Here is a 20,771-nt window from a genome sequence, read left to right on the forward strand (position 1 = left end):
AGTGGGTTAGAGCCCACGAAGTTCTAAGAATCACAACTGTTGAAGAAATATTAAGCAGACCAGAAAATTAGTGAAATGAGTCCAGGTTGAGTGAGACTGAATGCTTTCCCCAAGTCCCACATGGTAACTGCCTTTTTTCTTCTGTAGGGGGAGAAAGAATTGGGAAGAGATTTCAGATTTCTAGAGATTCCCTTGAATAGTTCCTACTGGACTGCTCACTGGGACAATATTCTTTTTCCTCCCCAAGGTGGCCATATGCAGCAGCAGTTCACCCCATCCATTCACTCTCATCACTTAGAATGGAGTTGTCCCCATGCAAACATCGAGCAATGGCACCGTGAGAATTGATAGGCTCATGAAAGCAAGGCTGATGGGAGCCCTGGGGTGCACCCCCAAACTAAAAGGACTCAGGTTGCAAGACCTGTCACTTAACAGTCACAGCAGGATATATTTTTTGGTAATTGAAGCCTAATTTGGATTGTGTTTTTGGAAAACGATAACATTAGTTTTCTAAAAACTAGAAAATTTGTTAGGGGGGAGTGGTGGCTCTCTCCAACTCCACTTTGAAGCTAAAATGGCAAACTGTTTGGAATACAAACTTTTCCTTCCCGTGGATTTACGTAGTAGATGTTTCAAAATGACTGGCAAATACATAGAATTCATACAAAGTTAGAGGCAAAAGGGTGCTCCAGAACCCTCTGGTTGAATCTCTTCACTCTATAGTTGAGGAGAATGAGGTCCAGAGAGGCTAAGTGTTATGCCCAAGGGCACACAGCTGGCTCACAAGACGAGACTTGAATCCGGATTGCCTATGTACTGGCCAATGCTCTTCCCTCTCTACTGTGCTCTACTTCCCAGCACCACAAGAGGACACCTACTGTGTCTTGCAGAATCTAGACTATTTTTTGAAAGCTTGGAACTAAACTTGTGACTAATTAGAATACAGTGTTCCACCACCTTTAAGTCACCAGCTAAAATCCACTGCTCCCCGTCGCAGCACGCCCGAGGCCTTCTGGGTAACCAAAGAAAGATTATTGTCTCAACTCAGTTCTCTGTGTCTAGGTACCCACAAAATGGAAATCACTTTACTTGGGGAAGAGCAAGAGGACAAGATGAGATGAAAAGGAAGCATGTTTAAAATGGATAAAAGGAGGCACTTTTTCCCCACTACACACAATTGAACTGGGGAACTCACTGCAGCAGGATATTAAGATCAATGGTGAAGATTTGTGTTTTAAAAGATTAGACATTTCACATGCATATCATCAACAGCGACACTCAATGGGATGAAAGTAAGATGGATGAAAGTTCTCAAGCTTCAGTGCATAAGTTGATCACCAACTGGGTCAGGTGAAAAGAAAAAAAGTTGTCTACTGGATTAAAATTTCACAGAAAGGCAGATCTGGGGGGTTCCAGTCATTGCTGCTGTGTAACAAACCACTCCAAAGTAGTGGTGTGAACCAACAGGCATTTTATTATGCACATGGATACGGTGGATCAGGAATTTGGAGAGGGCACAGCAGGGATGGCTTGTCTCTGATTCATGATATCTGGGGCCTCAGTTGGGAAGACTTGAACAACTAGGAATGACTTGAGGTTGGGGGCTGGAATCATCTGGAAGCTTCTTTACCTAACCTGGGATGACTTGAAGGCTCACTCAGCTGGGACTGTCAAGTGGAGCATCTATATGTAGGTGTCAAGAGGGAGTGTCCCAAGAAAAAGCACTTCCAAAAAACAAGTGTCCCAAGAGACCCAGGTAGAAACTACACGGCCTTTTATGACCTATCCATGGAAGTTTTAGAGCATCACTTCCAACACAGTCCATGGGTCAAAACCGTCACAAGCCCACTGAGATTCAAGAGGAGGAGACTTAGGACCGCCTACATCCCTCCCCTATGGGGAATGGCAAGATCACATTGCAGAAAAACCTGTGGGATGGGAGAGGTTTTCGCAGCCATCTTTGGAAAATGCAATCCCCCAGGGAAGTGGTGGGTGATGTGAGGTTACAAGAACACACAATCTAGTGGAAAAAACTGACATATGAACAGAGAATCACAGTACAATAAAATAAATTTCAAGGTAGTTATTTCCCCCTCTTTTACAAGAATTCTTTTTTTTTCCCTTTGATAAGAGTCATCACATTAAAATTTTTTCATTCATTGTCTGTCTTCTACTAGATTGGAATCTCCATGCATTTAGTTTCCTACTGTAACCCCTGTGCCTAAAACACTACCAAGCCCCAAATAGGCACTCAATAAATATTTGCTGAAAGAGTACATGAGTAAAGTGCTGTAATAGAGAAGTAGTGGGAGGGCTGTGGGAGTACAGGCAATAACAAAGCACTCAGCTTGACAGAAATGACATTTGAGTGGGTCTTGAATGCTCTTGAAGGATAAACAACAATTTTTCTGGTGGAAAAAAAAGGGCATAAATTTTTCTCCTTAAATCTCCTCCAGAGACTTCATTAGCCAAGTTTAAGTGGGCAGATCTCATCCTAAGTGTACAGACTGCAAGTAGTAGTTACAATGTTCTTGGTTGCAAGTGAAAGAAAACAGGGACTCAAATGTATTAAAAAATAAGCAGCGTATCGTATCACATAACAACAAGTCTGGAGGCCAACAGTTCAGGCAGCCTCAATGCCATCCTTCTTCACTGGGTCAACTTAGCTCCTTTGTGGTTGCAAGATGGTGCCCACAGTGGTAGGCATCACAGGCAGACAAAACAATACCCAGCAGGGGAGAGGACTGCTTCTCCTTTGGAGTAAGAGCTTTCCCCTAAGCCCCTGACAGACTTACCTCACACTGGCCCCCACACCACGCCTTATTGGCTAGAACTGTGTCCCATGCATGTATGTAACCTAAACGCTGATAAGAAGAAGGGGAGAAACACGAGCAGTTAGACTAATCACGTGTTACTCCTTGGGGCTTGACCTGAAGCTCCTGCCTCTCCTGAAGCACAGGGCTATGCAGAAAAGGGTGGATTCCCCCACAAAACAGAACAAAACAAATAACGGGGGTTTTGTTAGGAAGGAAAAAGGGGAGATGACTCCTCGGCACATAATCAACAGTGTTTGCAACATTAGGCTTGGGGAAGGTTAATGTTCTGTTTTCTTTGTGGATGACTATTACCTAACAATTTTATTTATTCTTTTTCATGCTTTTTGCTCCTTTCCTTTCTCCTCTGCACTAGTAGTCAGTTGAATACATCAAGCGCTGTATCAATAGGAAAGAGTGTCATGTGTACAGTGTACATACGAATCTAATTAATCAAAAATATGTTGATTAGACGTGAGTGCACTTTCAGGTAAAAACCTTGATTCACATGCTTCTGATAGCATAGCCATGCCCAGCTGTTCACCACTTGAATCGTGCTCTTTCATGGCCTTGTGCCCGTTACTTGTGCTGATTCCTCTGTCTAGGAAGTCCTTCTCAGTTTCCTTACCTATAGTGGATACTAGTGATTGCCTCTCCAGCGTCCATTCTATCCTTCTAGTAATTTGCTTGAAGAGATGGCAAACTGCCAAACTACTTTTTTCAGACTCCCTTGCAGCTAGGGTCTTGATCTGAAATAAGTTCAGTCAATCAGGTGCACTTGTGTAAGATTTGGAGGCAGATGCAAGGAGAAGGCATCATTCTGTTGCTGTTGCTGTTGGCCAGCAAGGTTTGAGCAATAATGTTAAGAGGCATTTAATGCTGTTGGACTCCATGTCCTGTTTCAGTGTCTAGTCACCAGTTTCATGGGTGTGAAGCGCCCTTGCTGCAGCACCATCCCAACTTCTGGAACATAGCTACTGTGGTAGGCCCATGAACTCAATAGCCCAGGGGTACCCCCCTGACTTCTGCCCCTCCAGCTCATCAATTTTGTAAGCCTCTGTTTGATTCTCAGTATTAAATATTTCTCTGTTTGAAACACCTAGAGTGGTTTCTTCCTGTACTAAACCCTGACTCATAGATCACCTAATTCATATTCAGCCTTCCAGGCACAGCCTGGGTCTTCCCTGAGCCACCAGGTTGGGCCAGGTGCTTCCTCTGTGCTCCCACCACGTCCTGCCTGGTAAGCCCATGCCTCTTTATCTTTGCACCCCTGGCACCAGTGTTTGGCTCACAGCATGTGCAGCATCAATATTTACCGAACTGAAGCTCCCTCTGCCAAGATACCAGACAGGTCCTGAAATCTAGTCTAAAGGGTGCCCCACCTCATGCCTGGTCGGCAAAGCCCAAAGAACAAGTGGCTCTAGACTTATACTGGATTCTAGATGAATCCAGAGCCCTCAGCTTTTCCGTACTTTAGTCCCCCACACAAGAGGCCACACCAGAATTGAAAATTTGACCTGATCCCCAGGAAAAGGATGATAAGGAACAAGGGAAGTTGCTTATCTCAAGAGTTACCATCTGGTGGTTTTCAGGACCCTCTACTGCTGGGCCTACAACGAGGCCTGCAATCAATGGCAGCATAGCCTTTGGAGCGAGGAAAACCCAAGTTGGAAGGTGTGTGCCGTTGTGTAGCAAGTTACTTTCTGAACCTCAGATTCTTAATCTATAAAATGGGGTTGATAATATCAACCTCACAGGATTCTTGGGAGTAAAAGAGATTATATATGTAAAATGCTTAGCACAGTGCATGCACATTGGAAATGCCCAATACCCATCAGTTACTGTTACGGCCACCATTGTTGTTGACTGTGCCATCACTGTACCACAATTCTGTTACATATTTTTTACTTCATATACATGTACTTTCCTTCAGCCCAAACAGACTCACATGCAGTTAGACTAGAACGTACTTCTCTATACTTTCTTCCGAGGTGTTCCATTTTACATCATGATGTGATTAACCCTTTTCTGCAGAAGATCCAGCTAGGCCCAAGTTTGGGGCTGTGCTGAGGAAATAACAAAACCATCTATGTCAGTGGCTCTCGACCCTAGCTGAAAATCAGGATCACCTGGAGAGCTAAAAACAAAACGGCAACAAAAAGAAACAAATAAAACGAAACCAAGAAACAATGTCTGGGTCCGTCAGCCAGAGATTCTGATTCAGTAGGGCCCAAGCATCAGTAGATCTTAAGGCTCCCCAGGTGATTGTAATGTGCAGCTGAGAGCCATTGCTGAGGGTGGGAAAGATTAGCGCTTCCATCGCCTCTGGGAAAGAAGAAAGAAGCTCTTACTTTTCTATAATCGCCACCACAGTGGAGGAGGGGAGAGGACTAAAGATTACAGTTGAATGATTCCACTTATAATGTGAACAAGGCATTCTTATTATGAACCTGGATAAATGACTCATCATGTTAATCCTCTGATTAGTGTCTGGGTTTCTCATCTAGAGGTGTCTGATCTGACGAGAAGAGGAGTTATCAGAAATGCTCTAGGACATGGAAAAAGCTAGTCTGGAAATACCTGTGAGGGATTTCAAGTTGGCTTGTGGGTGTCTGTCCTGTGCCAGCCCTGTGCACACTCGCACACTTGCGGGCTGGTTGCTGATGTCAGGTGTACGCACTTTGATCCAGGGCAAGTGAAATGATCCCTGCTTTGGCATAAAATCTAGCTAATATCTAAATGCTAGAGATAGCTGGTGACAGCTGGGAGTGTGCTCAGACATAAAGTACAGGCATACTTCATTTGATTGCGCTTTGCAGACTTTGCTTTTTCACAAATTGAAGGTTTGTGACAACCCTGAGTTGTCAGATGATGGTTAGCATTTTTTAGAAATAAAGTATTTTTAAATTAAAATATGTACTTTTTTTAAAGACAGAATGCTCTTGCACACTTAATAGACTGAAGAATAGTGTAAACATAAGTTTTATAGACATTACTGGAAAACCAAAAAATCCATGTGACTCACTTTATTGTGATATTTCCTTTATTGCAGTGGTCTGGAAGCAAACCCACAATATCTCTGAGGTATGCCTGTACATCTAAAAAATGTAACTTCTTCCCCATTATTAAAGTGATACACAAAAGAAAATAGAGTGGGAAAACAGAAAAATAGCATGAACCCAGTAGAAACTAATAACAGACTTAAATAGAGTTATGAGGTGCTAGACATGGTTTTAAGCTCTTCACCATATAAATTCATTTACCCCTCACTACAACTCTATGAGGGGTAACTCCACTTTACAGATGAGGAAAGAGGACCTGGAGCTGTCGTGTGACTTGTCCAAAGTGGCAGCTAGTAAAGGAAGAGCCAAGGTTTGGACTCATGCTGCATTTAACAGGGTAGGGTCAACCTCAGAGATATATATAGCTCATAAGGTAAGCTTTATCCAAGGATTCAGTGCCACTTGCTAAAGTTTAAAAAGTTAATCTCAGTTGCCATTTATTCATCCATTTATTTCACAAATATTTACCAAAGGCATCTATGGGCAGCACACTGTTCCAGGCTTGATTATCAAGATACTGAAGAGTATACAGAGGCTACCTGTCCAGTCATTCCTATAGCATTGAACTCTCAAGTGTCTCAATATGTATAATCAATACAAGTATAGTAAGATTAGAAATGCAATAACTATTCTCTGATTACAAAATCCAAAACCAATACTTCAAAACTTTCAAAATGTCACAGTCTTACTGGATGGAATGTTTGGCATGATCCTCCGTATTTTCATCAATTAATAAGTACACCTTGGACAATAATTTAAGTTGAACCTCATGAATTCCACTTTGTAGCAACACGTTTAATATAACAGTAGTGTCTTCAAGTCAGAAATTTGGTGTTTTTGGATGGATGGATGGATGGCTGGCTAGATGGAAGGATAGATGAGTGAATTAATAGCTAAGAATGCCTGGCAATGTTCTAGTTGCTTAAAAATTGCATCTTTAAAAATAATTCAGTGTTTTCCAGTTTGTTAAACAATAACTATGACTCAGAAGAAAATTGTGATTTCTGTCCTTTCCATGGACTAAACATGCAACTTCAAGGAAGCCATTATGATGCCAGTTCCATCTGATTGTTGTGAGGATCAAATGAGCTAACTGAAATGAATTATGTAGCACCCTGCCTAATACATGTTAAACAGCATATTTTAAACTGCCTTTAAAGTGAAATACTATGTGCAGAAAAGCAAAAATTCAAATGATACAAAAAGCTATACAATGCAAAATACGTTTCTTTTGGCCAAGTTTTCCCGCTATTATTACTACTATTATTAGAGATCTCCAAGCAAAAATAACATCTCCCTGTTGATTAAGAAGGGAGAGGTTTACAGACTAGGAGATAACATCCTTTGAGTCAGAACCAAGTGAAATAACACATGTATTCTGGTTCAATTCCAGCATGAGTGATTAACATTCTCCAACTTCAAATAATTTTTATTATTAGCCAACACTTGTCCATCCCCAATAATACACATGTTGCATACAGGCCACAGAATGAGGCAGCCTCTCTTGGCATGTTCACAATCTGTGCATACTTTCCACTGAGGGTTTCCCTTTCTTTTTGATTGCTATTCCATAGCTTTTCAACTCCCACTACTTTCAACCCTGGGATGTTTGCCGACACTGAGTGCCAAGTAGTTCCCAAAAAACCAAAAAAATATAAGCACCTGTAGAATCCCAGGGAAGGAAAGAGGTAAAGTACATTTTAAACATATTTATTAACGGTTTTAATGCTTGTGAAGAGATTTATATTTATTTCTTTTAACTTTGAGGCTGGGATTAATACACGTATTCCTCATTATTTCTCACAAAGTCTTGTTGATAAGCAGGAGGAAGAGGGCTATTCTGCAATTTTGTCTCCCAGTCTGTGTAAGTGGGATCCAGGACACAAGAACGACTCAGCCCTAAAGTGCAGTCCTGAGTCCCTCAAGAACTCAGGCCCTCCTGCCTTTTTGCCGCCTTCTTCCAGTAGAAGGAAGGGGTGGGGGGAGCGGGAAACAATTCAAACCCTCTTTGTAAGGGGCGGGGCCGGGGCGGAGCCTCCCGGCGGGCATTAGAAGCAGGTGACCCAGGCTGGGCGGGAGAGGCCAGTCAGCCCGAGGCCGTGACTCCACTGCGGCCAGCGCCGCCGCCGCCGCCGCGCGCAGTTCAATACCCGCCGGAGGTGGGCCAAAGGGTGCTAGAGGGCGGGGGAGGAGCGGAGCCCGGCGCGTCCCGGGAGAACCGCCACCGCCCCCAGGAGTCCGCTGGAGCGCGGATCCCCCTGCAGGGGAGGAGAAGAGCGGCGGGCGGGACGCGGCGGCGGGCGCGCACCATGCAGTCCTGTGAATACACACTGGCAGCGATGGGGGAAAATAAGTGTCCCTGGACTTTGGACTAGATTACAGCCAGATATTCCAAAAGCATCGAGACACTGCCCTCTGCGGCCTCTGAAAACAAATGAGACCCATAACACCCTTGCATAAGCTTTTAAAACATGGATCAGTGTAGCAAAAGGAAAGCTGTTTCCCCCCCGCCTCACCTCAATATATTTTTCTCTTCCTCCTCTTCTGAGAAAGCCTATATAGTGATGAGCACACACTTTACTGTTAGAGAATTCTGTTTGCTTTTCTAATCTGTTGAACCATTCCCTCATTTATATATTAAAGTCTATGTATTGATGAATACACACGTACACACACCACGCATACATACTTTACTGTTAAAAATTCTGTTTGCTTTCCTAATCTATTTAACCATTCATTCAAGAAGAGTGTGAGGCCATTACTGGGGAAGGGGGTGACAGTGCATTGGCCAGCAGAATACCAGTGACCAGGACTGAGTGGGGACTAAATTTAAGAAGCTAAAATGGCAAAAACAATTAAAATTTGAGGATGTCTCCCTAGAAAAACAGCAAGTGTAGGGATTTGCGCTTCATTTATACCAAAGTTGGAAAAGTCAGATTTAAGCCCAGGTCAGTTTTTACATTATGGATATTAAGTAAACAAGTGTATAGTTTCCATAGTGTATTTAAGCACTTTGCTGGTGGAAAGAAGCCTGGTGTTATAGTTTTCATGGACTTTCAGAAGCTATTCACGTTTATAAAAATGCACTGCTCTTACACACTCATCCTCTGAATCAAAATTTCAGTATATTCGACAAAACCTTGTACACAGAGCTACAGAACTTTTTGCACATCTAATTCCTCTACTTGTTCAGAAGCTTCTTAGAACCTTGAAATAGATCCCCTGCCTGAGGGCCAGTTCCTCTCTTGTTTTTCAAATGAGGAACTTTTCTGATCACCTTGACCTCTTCCCTCAGTTAACATTTCTTCCCAGAAAGTACAAAGATTATTCTGCTGCCTTAGGCCATTGTGCCTAATTTGGGTTTTTCCTCTTCCTTTTTTTTTTTTTTTTTTTTTTTGTGGAGGAGTGTAAAGATGATGCAGAATGTATCTAAAAGTTGTGGGGTGATGTGGTTGAAGTGATTTAATTCTTCCTGTTAAAACAACTATTTTTCATTTTGGCAACATACCAAACCTAAAAAGAACAACCAATTTACTTTAAAAAAAAAAAAAAAAGACAGTTAAGACAAAGGATACTAAGCCAAGGAGAGGCAATACAGGTAATGCATTTGGAGGTCTAGGTCCAGGCCAACTCTCAGAGCTGCCTCTGTTTTCAGCCTCTGTTCTCACCGCTGCTCTCCCCCTCCCTTCCCTCAAAGATGAAGCCCACCTGCTTCCCTCAAGTCTTACCTCAGCCACCCCTCCCGCTACCCAGGGCAGAGAAGCCCATCTATTTATGGTCGCCCCCTATTTCCATCTCATATGCTGTTTTCTTCTGATTTTTATTTTTATTAGGCAAACAATCCACACTCATGAAAACAATTATAAACTGGAAGGTTGTGGGGTGATTTAGCAGCTTCTTCACAGCCAGCTCTGTGATTTTAGTGAGGATTTAAGGCCCAGTTTAGTTTCACATGTACAGCTTTTGGGCTGTCCCTTTCATGGTTCAATTGTAAGCAACGTCTCCCATCACAGATTAGGGGGTAAAGATTTAGAAGGAACTAATATGTGACCTCTCAGTAAATCAGTTGATAAGACTTAGGAAGTCATTTTAATTTATATTATTAACCTCACACTTTGAAGTTGTCTAAATTGGCTGAAAATAAGTATTCTTGGTGCCTTATTGGTTTATCCTTGCAAACCTTTGTCATGTTTTCTCGTAGTCATTTCCAGTGATAAGCCTGTGTGTGTATTGTGTGTAATTGTGAGCAATGTACAAGCTTAAATAACGTGCTGACACCACTGTTTCCAAGTTGGTATTCATTAGGCCGTTTCCTCCTGGGCTAGGGCTGCACTAATCCCGACACCGGCTGCCAGGAGAAAACCTCATGGAGCCCACACCGCACCTTAATAACAGCATCCGCGACCTGCAGTCTCAAGTACAGAATGGGAACCCCAGAGCTAGGAAATGTAGTTGTATATTTTAATGAACTGCTACCCCTGCTAAAGAGGCTTCTTTCACTTTTGTGCTCTACAGAAAGACCAAGGGGGGTAGGAGGGACAAAGCCTTGAATAACTGCTTTCTAACACCGAATGTGGCCAACAGGACAGAGAACATCACAAATCTAGGCAGGTGTGAGGTACAGTGGCTGAGGATTTCCTGCTCCCCCTGCATGCCCTCTCTTGCCTCCAAAGTCCGATCAAGGGATCCTGGGAAAGAAATACGCCTGGGTCGAGGAGGGTGGTTTTGAAAGAAAAAGCTACCAAGACATTAAAGCAGGGTGAATGAAGGGTAGGCAGGATGAAAGTAACTAAGTAACCTGGCTCAGAACTCTCAAAAGCTTCTAGCAGCTTGATGACAATTACAGGATTTATTTCAGTCTGTGGTACATCATTTGAAGACAATATTACTTCATGTTGTTACAAACTGTATGTATAGTGTGTATGTGTTGTGGGTGTGTATATAAATAATATATATTATATATATGAGAGATTTAGTGACTTTTGATACGGGTTTGGTGCAGGTGAATTTATTACTGAGCCAAGTGAGGCACATACTGAGTCAGTAGTTCGAGTCCAGGGCATTCAGTACTTTTCCTGATTTCCATGTGTGTATAGTGCCTGTCCCATGCGGTATTGTTAGTGTCATGTCAAATCCAGAACTCACAAAGCAGAGCCAGCGATATTTTATTTGTAGACAATCAACTAGAATCTATAAAATTATTACTGGCAGATGATTATAATTCCGGATCCCTAACACTAGCAAAAGGAAACCCAGAGCATCTTGATAAGAAGTTTTCTGTTTTTGTTTTGTTCCTGGAAGTCAGTAGAATAGCAGTTGTATGTGGTTATATTAGTGCCAAGATACTTAATTTGCTGACCTTATTATTTCAGAAAAAAAAAATTGTATGTATTATACTTGTGGGAAGTTAAAATAATGCTTTGAGATTTTTATCAAATATGGAGAGTAGTTATTTATGAAAAACAAAGAAATGTCTATTTTTGTTTCTTTGTTCCCAATTAATGTAGCTAAATTTTAAAGTGCATTAAAGCAATGGTAAAGCAAATAAGATGCTGTACAAGTAGTTTTCTCATGCTTTCATGGAGAGACACTGTTTTCTAAGAGTATCTGAAGGAGGTATGTGCATTCTAACTTCATGATCAGATTTCTCGGATGTACTTTGAATATAAGTGGCAACGTTTTTATTGATAATAAAATCAAAGAAATTCCAATCACCAGAAGGAGAACTAATGAAAACATGTTTTACCTGAATGAATATACTTCATAGGTTTCTCCTGCTGATCCTGTGATTGTTTCATGATTCACTTGAAGAAATGAAGGAAAATACACATAAGAACAGAGACATTACCTGAGATTGTGTTCTATTTTATCAACCCTCCATCTATACTCTGTACTGAAGCAATTTGGATAGAAGTGCTGCTGTTGTTGTGTGTGTCTGGTTTGCAGTCAGAAACTCCCAAAACTTCATCATTCAGCAGTTAGATCCACAACTTTGTATTAAGGTCTAAATACAAGTCAGGGAACCCAGCTAAGATAAGAGGATATATGGTTCTCCCTCTGTATTTGTGGGTCATTGGTTCCAGTAGTCTCCCTCCCCCCCGTGCCACCCCATACCAAAATCCATGGATGCTCAAGTCCCTTATAGAAAACGGTGCAGTATTTACATATAACCTACGCACAATCCTCCCATCTTCCCCCGCACCCTCCTTTATACTTTAAGTCATGTCTAGATTACTTATAACACCAAATACAAATCCTAAGTAAGTAGTTGTAAATATAATGCAAATGGTTGGTGGTGTGCAGCAAATTCAAGTTTTGCTTTCTGTAACTTTCTGAAATTTTTTTCCCTAAGTATTTTCAGTCCATGGTTGGTTGAATCCACTGATGCAGAACCTGTGGATACGGAGGGCCAACTGTCAATTGATTTAGAGTTGGCACTTCCCTGACAATCTGGACAGATGCTTAGTAAACCTGAGATAATTAATTTAGCATCAAAGTGAGTACTATGAGCATTATTAGATTGGTACATGTTAGGGCATTTGGGAGAACAGAGAATACAGCAGTTGAGCTGGATCCTGGTGCAAGAGCCACTGTGCCTTACCCGTCCAGGTCTCTAGTTGGCACATCTTCCCAATGCTTTCTCATTGTTCATTCCCCCCAGTGGAAAAGGGGGGCACTGTTGGACTTAGGAAGTTGGAGAAATAGGTAATAATGCTTCTTTTAGTGATTTAGTTACAGAGCTCTTACGTGCAACAGAATGAGAGGAAGTAGAATGGTTCTGTGCATAGATTTGGGAGCTAGACTGATTAGGGATTCAACTCCCAGCTCCATCATTCATGGGCTGTTGATCCTGAACAAATTACTTAAGCTCTTAGTACTTCGTTTGTGTACTGCATCTTATACTTTCTCATCTGTGAAAGGGGGATAATGATAGTACTTATATTTTAGGGTTGAGAGGATCTAAAAGATGAAATCAGGTTAGGGTAAGTAAAACAAGGAGGAAGCAGCCATTCAGGCATGGAATGGAAAGGGAATTGAAAGACTAGTTTTCAAATTTGTGTCTGCATAAGAATCATTTGGGCTTCCTATTAGAAATGTAGATTCCCAGGCTTCAGCTCCAGGAATTGAGATGAATTTGGGATCCAAGAATTAGGTCTTTTTGTTCTGTTTTAGTAAACTTTTAGAATGATTTTAGGTTTACAGACAAGTTGCAAAGATATATCCGTTTTGCCCTAATATTAACATATTATCATAGCACATTTGTTAAACTAAGAAGTCAACATTAACGCACTACTGTTAACTCCAGACTTCATTTGGATTTCACCAGATTTTCCACTGATGTTCTTTATCTGTTCTAGGATTCCGCGTTGCATTTAGAGAAGCTTCATTTCTTACAGGGACTTTCAGCCCATGAGAGGCAGGTGGTCTGGAGACCACATCTTGAGAAACACTAGGACATGTCAAGGGCTGAGGAAGGTCAAATTGCCCCATCCTCACCACCATCCTGGTGGTGGGGGTGTTGGATATAGAAATTTGATTTGAAGAGTTGGGATGGAATCCTCTCCCTTAGATGAGAGGGGTTACCTTAAGAAGTGAGGCATCTATTCCTAATGCCAGATGAAATGAGTTTTGGAGTTTGGAAGGTGGGGTTGCTGCCTAGCCTGAGGAGATACATCTAGGGATGTGGGCAGATCAGGGGAGTGAGTGCAGCAAATTGGGAACAACTACTTTGTGGGAACACAGGAGGGCTCAAGTAGTTGATTAAAGGGGATTACAAGGGGCCAGTTAGCCCGTGAGCCATAGAAATCCTGTATTTCCTGGAACCTGGTGATAGTGTTTTAGAAATGGCTCATAGTAGTAACCAACATCAAGCACTGCCACATTGGACACGAGCAGAGAGTCAAAGGGTGAAGCTGAGATGACCTTGTTGAGAGAGGGCAGTGGGAGGTGGACAAAACACTGATGCCCTGCGTTTGGAAGAGTCGGTTCCCACAGTGAGGAGATAAAGGGCCACCATCTGGGGAGCTAGAAGTAAAGGTCAGTAGAATTGAGAACGGTAAGATGAAGGAATAGATGTTGTAAGAAAAAGCTAGCAGAGTAATTTGAGGTCTTGAAGTAGAGATCGACATATTCTTGAGGACCTTAGGTTCTGAGGCTGTCACTGACTTTCTCTAATCACATTCAAATTATTTAGCTGCCCTCACAGCAGTTAAGTAATCACCTAACCTGTTCCTTTTTTTTTTTTTTTTTTTTCTTTACAGAACATTCACCTCTTTTCATTTGACTCTGGATTTCTCTTAATTTCTATACTACTTCACTTTCCTGGTTCTTTCTGCATGTTAGCGATCCTAAACCATAAACTGGTATTCATAACATTTCTTTCACATGAAGTACATGTTATCTCATCTGCCAAACCCATTTAAAACGGACTAGTGGAAATTGCCTCAGAAGCCAAACAGATTGCACCTGTGTACAAGGGACCAGGTGTCTCTGAAGGGCTCCTAGATCTTTTGTATTCTTGCTGGCACGGTGTCAGGCTGGCCAGGCTGGTGAGTGGCTAACAGTTAAGATTTTAGGTGATCTAATCCTTAACTTGATAGATGCTGGGTGTAATCTACAGATTCTGCATAGAAATTAGCACTTACCCCTGGGAGAGCCCCTACCAGCTGTCAAGTGCTTTACCAAATAGCTCTATACTCAAGAATGCGGCTTCTGGGTGAGGGAACAGTCGTAGTCATTTTACATGTGGTTAGAGAGAAGTCTTGGGTGATGAAAGATTTTAGCTAACCTACACGCTATAGGTAAACATTTCCAAAAACATTGCATAACCTGAATACAGAGTGAATTGTTTTCCAGTAAATACTGGCTTCAGCATTTTTCAAAAGTCAAGGAATGGTATATTTTATAGAATGGGAAAACTAAGAAATGAAATTTGACCTGTTGTAAAACTAGGATTTAGTGCTGTTGAATTTCAAGAATGGGCATACAGGGTACATTAGGAGTAAATGTGAAAGCATAGGGTCATGATGGAATCTGATACAGGGTGGAAAAAATTTCTCTTAACCAGAAACACTGGGCCCTAAGAAGTTGTCTTAGGGTCAACCACATGAATTTAACATACAAAAATGGCAATTTAATTTGGTTCAAACATACATTTCAAACTTTTGTCTTTTCCTTGTAAAGAATAAAGTTCAGTTCACGGTATACCAGAGTTAAAATTGCACAGATGTCAGTATTCCAATAGAGAAAAATAATTTTTCTTAAAAAGCGAAAAAATAAAATTTGAGTTCAGGTAGTCAGATATTCTTTTATAGTCTTACTACTTTAGGGAACAAACCCTTCCTCGGTATAAAAATCTGGAAAAACATGCCATAGTTGCCACCCTATTAATAACTAGTTTCCATGCCCCATATTTGTTGGAGAACCTACTTTGTGATGTTTAAATTTTTACCTTAAGTTGCCTCAATTTCCCATTTATTAAAATGGCTGTATTGCCTCTAGAATTAAAGCTGAAGGGGAAAAGCAATTTTTAGCGATTCCCCTTATTCTACCAACTTGTTCTTGAAGCTACAGTCATGCCCAATGTTCCTACCCCCAATTTTTTTTTTTTCAAACCTTCGACCACTCGAGATATGTCAGCATTTCTGCTTAGTAACTGGCATATTACTACGCGGTGCAAACTATTGATATAAACAGTGACTTGTGATCGATTTTTTTTCCCTTCTGTACTAAATCAGATCATTTCTCCTCATCAGCAACTTAACAAGAACAAAGTTAAAGATGTGACCTTAGGAAGGTAACTAAGGTGGAGGAAATACTACGGCAATACTATCAGGACTGATGGAATATTGCTCAAGTGCAGTGGCTAGGGTCTAAAAGAAACTTGAGAGATCTGGTATATTTCCAACTGAATGTTAAGTGAAATAGCATGTTAAAGTCAAATTACGTGGCTTGTTTAAAAGTCACCCTCTTAACAGCAACCACAATTCTACTGCTTCCTGTTCTTCCATTTTCTTTCCTGTTCAATTGCTTGAAACCCTCAAACAACAAGTTCTGATTCTACAGTATTCCTGTAATTCCTTTCTCTGTGGATTTACCTACTTTTATCTTTCAATGTGCATTTCCATCTTGGCACCATAACAAACAATTCAAAAATGCCATCTAATGCATTATGCCACTGAGCACTGTAGCCAGTGATTTTAAGTGGACTAGATTATCTTCAGGTTGAAAAGAGCGTAAGCTGAAGAAATAAATGTCTACATCTTAACTAAAGGCAGGGGTCAAAACAACTTATGAATGGTTAGTTGGAAAATGCTTTAAGGCCCGACTATCAGAGCTGACTGAAAACATTTGAGTTAGGCAGAGTTGTAATGTTATGTGAACAGTGAGAAGTGTTACAAACACAGTAGCCATATATTTTAATTAAAACAGAGTTTATTAGCTTTTCTTTTAATATAAACATGAGGAAGAAAAACCACATAAGTTGTAGCATTCTTTTCAAAATAAAACTGCAATCAGTACTTGAATTTCCAAGCTCCAAACTCCATAAACAATATTTTTTGAGGTGGTAGATTGTAGTATTTTATATACCATAATTTATCATTTATGTCTCTGTCCCTTAAAAATGATGGAACCTGCAGCACTCAGTATAATGTGAAGCCTTGCTATAAAGAGAGAAAGTACTTCTGGCCCAGAAATGCTTTGTTTACAGGCAAAATTCCTAGGATTACATTTGAGAAGGTAGGAGGAGAAAGATTTCACATAGTTGAGAACACTTTTTTTTTTTTTTTTTTTTAATATTTCAAGTTTAGGTGACATCGTTACCAATCTCCAAAAAGACTGATTACTGGACCTCCCTGCCTTTTAAAGCCTGAGGTAAGGGTTCCTAAGGTTTATATGTTTCCTCTTACATAGAACTTGAAGTGAGACACCTGCAGCCAGGTTAACACACAGGATAGAAAAGCTGTTTCGTATCACTTACTCTCCTGTCACTACTACTAGGGTCCAGTTCTTTTCAATTTATTACATGTGAATTAACACTGTTGTTCATAATTCCTTCACCAAATCTAGAAAAAAGAAACTTAGGTGATCAAGCAGGTAAGCAGCCCAGCCTTGCAAAGGACTATTTTAAAAAGAGGAGGGGAGGTATCCCCTCAAGTCTTAGTGCAATTTTAAGCTTTGATACTTGTAGAAGTATAAATGCCACAAACTTACGAAACATCATTTGAAAGTTTAATCGAATTTCTTCTAAACTCATTTAGTTTTGTAAATTTTAAACGTTAAGCGTTTATTGTTTTATTTTTTATTTTTTAAAATTTATGTATTTATTTATTTATGGCTGTGTTGGGTCTTCGTTTCTGTGCGAGGGCTTTCTCTAGTTGTGGCAAGCGGGGGCCACTCTTCATCGCGGTGCGCGGGCCTCTCATTATCGCGGCCTCTCTTGTTGCGGAGCACAGGCTCCAGACGCGCAGGCTCAGTAATTGTGGCTCACGGGCCTTCCCAAGCCAGGGCTCCAACCTGTGTCCCCAACAAGAGAGCCTGCGACAGTGAGAGGCCCGCGCACCGCGATGAAGAGTGGCCCCCGCTTGCCACAACTAGAGAAAGCCCTCACACAGAAACGACCCAACACGCCATTAAATAAATTAATTCATTTAAAAAAATAAAAAATAAAAAAATAAAAGCTTAATGTTTAAAATGTACAAAAGTAAATGAGTTTAGAAGAAATTCGATTAAAGTTTCAAGTGATGTTTTGCCAGTCTAGCATTTATACTTCTGCGACACTGTTCTGGAGTATCCAAGCACACTATATTAAAGCTTAAAATTGTTCTAAGACTTTTGGGACACCTTCTATTTCATCACCGGCTTGTTAATTACTGGACCACCATGTTGGCTGGAATTATGAAAATATCCTTTAACACAAGTACATAACAAAGAGGAAAATCATCACAAAATCAGAAGCACCATTATAGTTAACAAGAAATGCAGCACGGACCCAATAGAAGGAAATAACCTACTTTCTCTGTTTATGATCGCAAACATGCTAATATGCTAATAAGTACTGCCTGCAAAGAATTTGGATGACATGTGTTATTCAGCAGCTTTTTGGTTTAAATTGATTGCCAATAATGACTAGCAGCTTCAATGATATAGTAGGGAGGAAGAACCCTGCAAAACCTAACGATGCTACAACAGTCTGTTCCGAAGTTTGGCTTTATGAGTTGTTAGGAGTCCCATGTTTTTTTTTTTGGTTTTTTTTTTGTGTTTTTTTTCTTTTTTGTTTTTTTTTGTTTTTTTTTGTTTTTTGTTTTTTTGTTTTTTTTTCTTTTTTTGTTTTTTTACTTTTTTTTTTTTTTGGAGTCCCATTTTTTGATGGTAATACTGCACTGATTCTAAAGGAATATGCAGCAGTATGGGACAGTGAGGTAAGAAAAACATAGAAGTTATATAGCTAGTGTCTTTAAAGTCTAAAAATTTAAACTATTAATTAAAAAACCTCACATAGCTCACAGCTATCAGATATCTGTGCGTGGATTGGGAGCAGATATCTGTGCGTGGATTGGGAGCTTTTAGCTTTGGAGTGGTTTTTGTAACTCTGTTTACAATAAAAAGGACAGAAGAGCGTGTTACATTGACGAGGTCCCGTTCTTTCCTATGAGCATAATCTTCGCTTGTCCATGAGTCTCTTGAATTCAATGTCTTTCTTTAAGGTGAAAATACTAACTTTGCTGGTTTCTGAGCAGGAGAGGTGATATTTCTCCAGTCTTTGTTTCGAGGGGTTTATGATGTTACAACCCCTCACTTCTCCCTTAAGAGAGGATGGCATTGGAGCGCCGAATACCAATGAAATGATCAGCGCTGAAAGACCTTCTCATAGCAGCTCTACACACGTCTTTGTATTTGTCGTCACACAATCTGGAAATGGCCTAGGAAAGTCAATCAGGTAGAACATAGGTATAATTAGGGGGGAAAAAAATGTTCGGACCTTAAAAAAACAAAAAAAGCATCATTGATAAGCCACACATCTCCATTCGTTTAGATAAGTTCATAGTTACTGCTACTTTGGATAGCTGATATCTACACTAACTGACAGTTCCCTAAGGTAATAACCTTTAAGGGCTATGATTAGATTGCTGGGGCAAGGGGTAACTTGCCCTAATAACTTAGAGTTACTTAAAAATTGGCTTCCTAATGATAGGCTCCTAATAGCAATATCATCTGTTACCTACACACGTGATCCTTAAACGTAATGGACATACACTTGGGCAAAATCAGTGTTTACTCAGCTATTCAACTTCTCTTCAGTTTTCATTAGTTATTACATACTCTAAGAAAATTTTAATCAGGTAGGTATGTGCTGAAGGTAGGAGAGGTCTAATGACAAGCGCTGAAAGGTGCTATTTCACTTGCACATAAATTATGGTAGAAAAACATCTTATTCTAAAGTACCACCAAGGTACCACAGAAAGTATCAATTTTAAATGTGTTCATTTCAGTTGTGAATTTTGCTGTATACCCACCAAAAATCATAAGCCATAAGTATTACGTTGTTCCATGTACGTTACCATTTATATTAAAAACTCATGTACTTTCTACATCCAGTATCTGAATCCACATTATACCTTCCAAGTATAGGTCTCTCAGGTTAGCCACGGATGCTTTGTCTAATAAACTCATGGGACTGAACTGTGATACACACACACACACACACACACACACACATACACACACACACACACACACGAACTGCAAGCTGAGTAAAAAACAGTTAAGAGGGAATTCCCTGCTGGCGCAGTGGTTAAGAATCCGCCTGCCAATGCAGGGGACACGGGTTTGAGCCCTGGCCCGGGAAGATCCCACATGCCGAGGAGCAACAAAGCCCGTGCGCCACAACTACTGACCCTGCGCTCTAGAGCCCGTGCTCTGCAACAAGGGCAGCCACTGCAATGAGAAGCCTGCGCACCGCAATGAAGAGCAGCCCCCGCCCGCCGCAGCTAGAGAAAGCCCGCGTGCAGCAGCGAAGACCCAATGCAGCCATAAATAAATAAATACATTTATTTATTTATTAAAAATATCAAGACAGTAGAAATAGTCCAAAACATCAATTATTAAAAAAAAAAAGACAGTTAAGAGTGGTAAGTAGATTATGTAGGTACATCTGATTAGGGATACAATTTTAAGAAATTATTCATGTATGGTTATATGTAAGTGTAGAGGTTCAAATGGAAAACCATTAAGAACAGATTAAATATGATTGAAAGTATTCTGAATTATGGTTACAGTAGAGACAATTTTTTTTTTTATAATGTGGGATCCCTGTATAAACCATAAAAGACACAGGAAATATGATGCCAACGGGTCAATAAGCTCTTCAAACTGTTAACAGCTTTCCATTTTCCTAATCACTGCTTAATATAATTTAGCTACAGGTGTGGCTTCGGTGGCTGACAGAAAACCCCAGTTAGTGATTTCACAGCCTTACCTCTAAGTTCTGTGCTCTTTCTTTGCTAAGAGGAGTGAATAGAACATTCAGGTTGTTGTCATCTGCTAAGGAGCGAAGGTCAAAGTAGTATTTGGCATACACACTGAAAGGAACATTAATATTAAACTGAAGTAGCTCCACGAAGTGCCTTTCCATCTCATTCCTGGGGGAGGAGGAGAAGACAAAACCAACACAGGACAATTTTAGTCAACTGGGCTATCTTCAAAAATACCATTCTGAGCTACTAGGATGGCTCTAAATACTGTTTTGAAACCAATAATGGCTACCCAGCTGGATTAATACCCTAATGTGCAAACAAGGTACAGCTATTTGTGGTCCTTTCTGCGTCCCAGCACTTTGAGTCTGGGACAAGGGGGAAGAGGTCATGGCCCTCTTATGCACTCATGCTGCTGACTC

General features: G+C 40.7%; 3 protein-coding genes across 3 annotated transcripts in view; 1 reads left to right on the forward strand and 2 right to left on the reverse strand.

The window, feature by feature from the left end:
* LOC309662885 (putative hydrolase PNKD) overlaps window positions 1–20,771 on the forward strand; it is a 751,075-nt gene that overhangs the window by 577,553 nt on the left and 152,751 nt on the right. The window lies entirely within an intron of this gene.
* LOC309662890 (cyclin-Y-like protein 1) overlaps window positions 17,889–20,771 on the reverse strand; it is a 187,288-nt gene continuing 184,405 nt past the window's right edge. The window contains exon 8 of the mRNA XM_082466120.1: window positions 17,889–18,213. The gene's annotated coding sequence lies outside the window, so the exon portion shown is untranslated. The remainder of the gene's footprint in view (window positions 18,214–20,771) is intronic.
* The window catches only part of LOC309662938 (cyclin-Y-like protein 1), a gene marked incomplete at its 5' end in the record, with an annotated part of 72,908 nt that continues 70,025 nt past the window's right edge, over window positions 17,889–20,771 (reverse strand). Inside the window, 2 exons of the mRNA XM_082466138.1 lie at window positions 17,889–18,798; window positions 20,355–20,517. Coding sequence (XP_082322264.1) covers window positions 18,682–18,798; window positions 20,355–20,517 — 280 coding nt within the window. The 3' untranslated portion in view covers window positions 17,889–18,681. The remainder of the gene's footprint in view (window positions 18,799–20,354; window positions 20,518–20,771) is intronic.

The sequence above is a fragment of the Balaenoptera physalus genome (genome assembly GCF_965194825.1).
Source record: "Balaenoptera physalus genome assembly, chromosome: 6".
NCBI classification, from domain to species: Eukaryota; Metazoa; Chordata; class Mammalia; order Artiodactyla; family Balaenopteridae; genus Balaenoptera; species Balaenoptera physalus.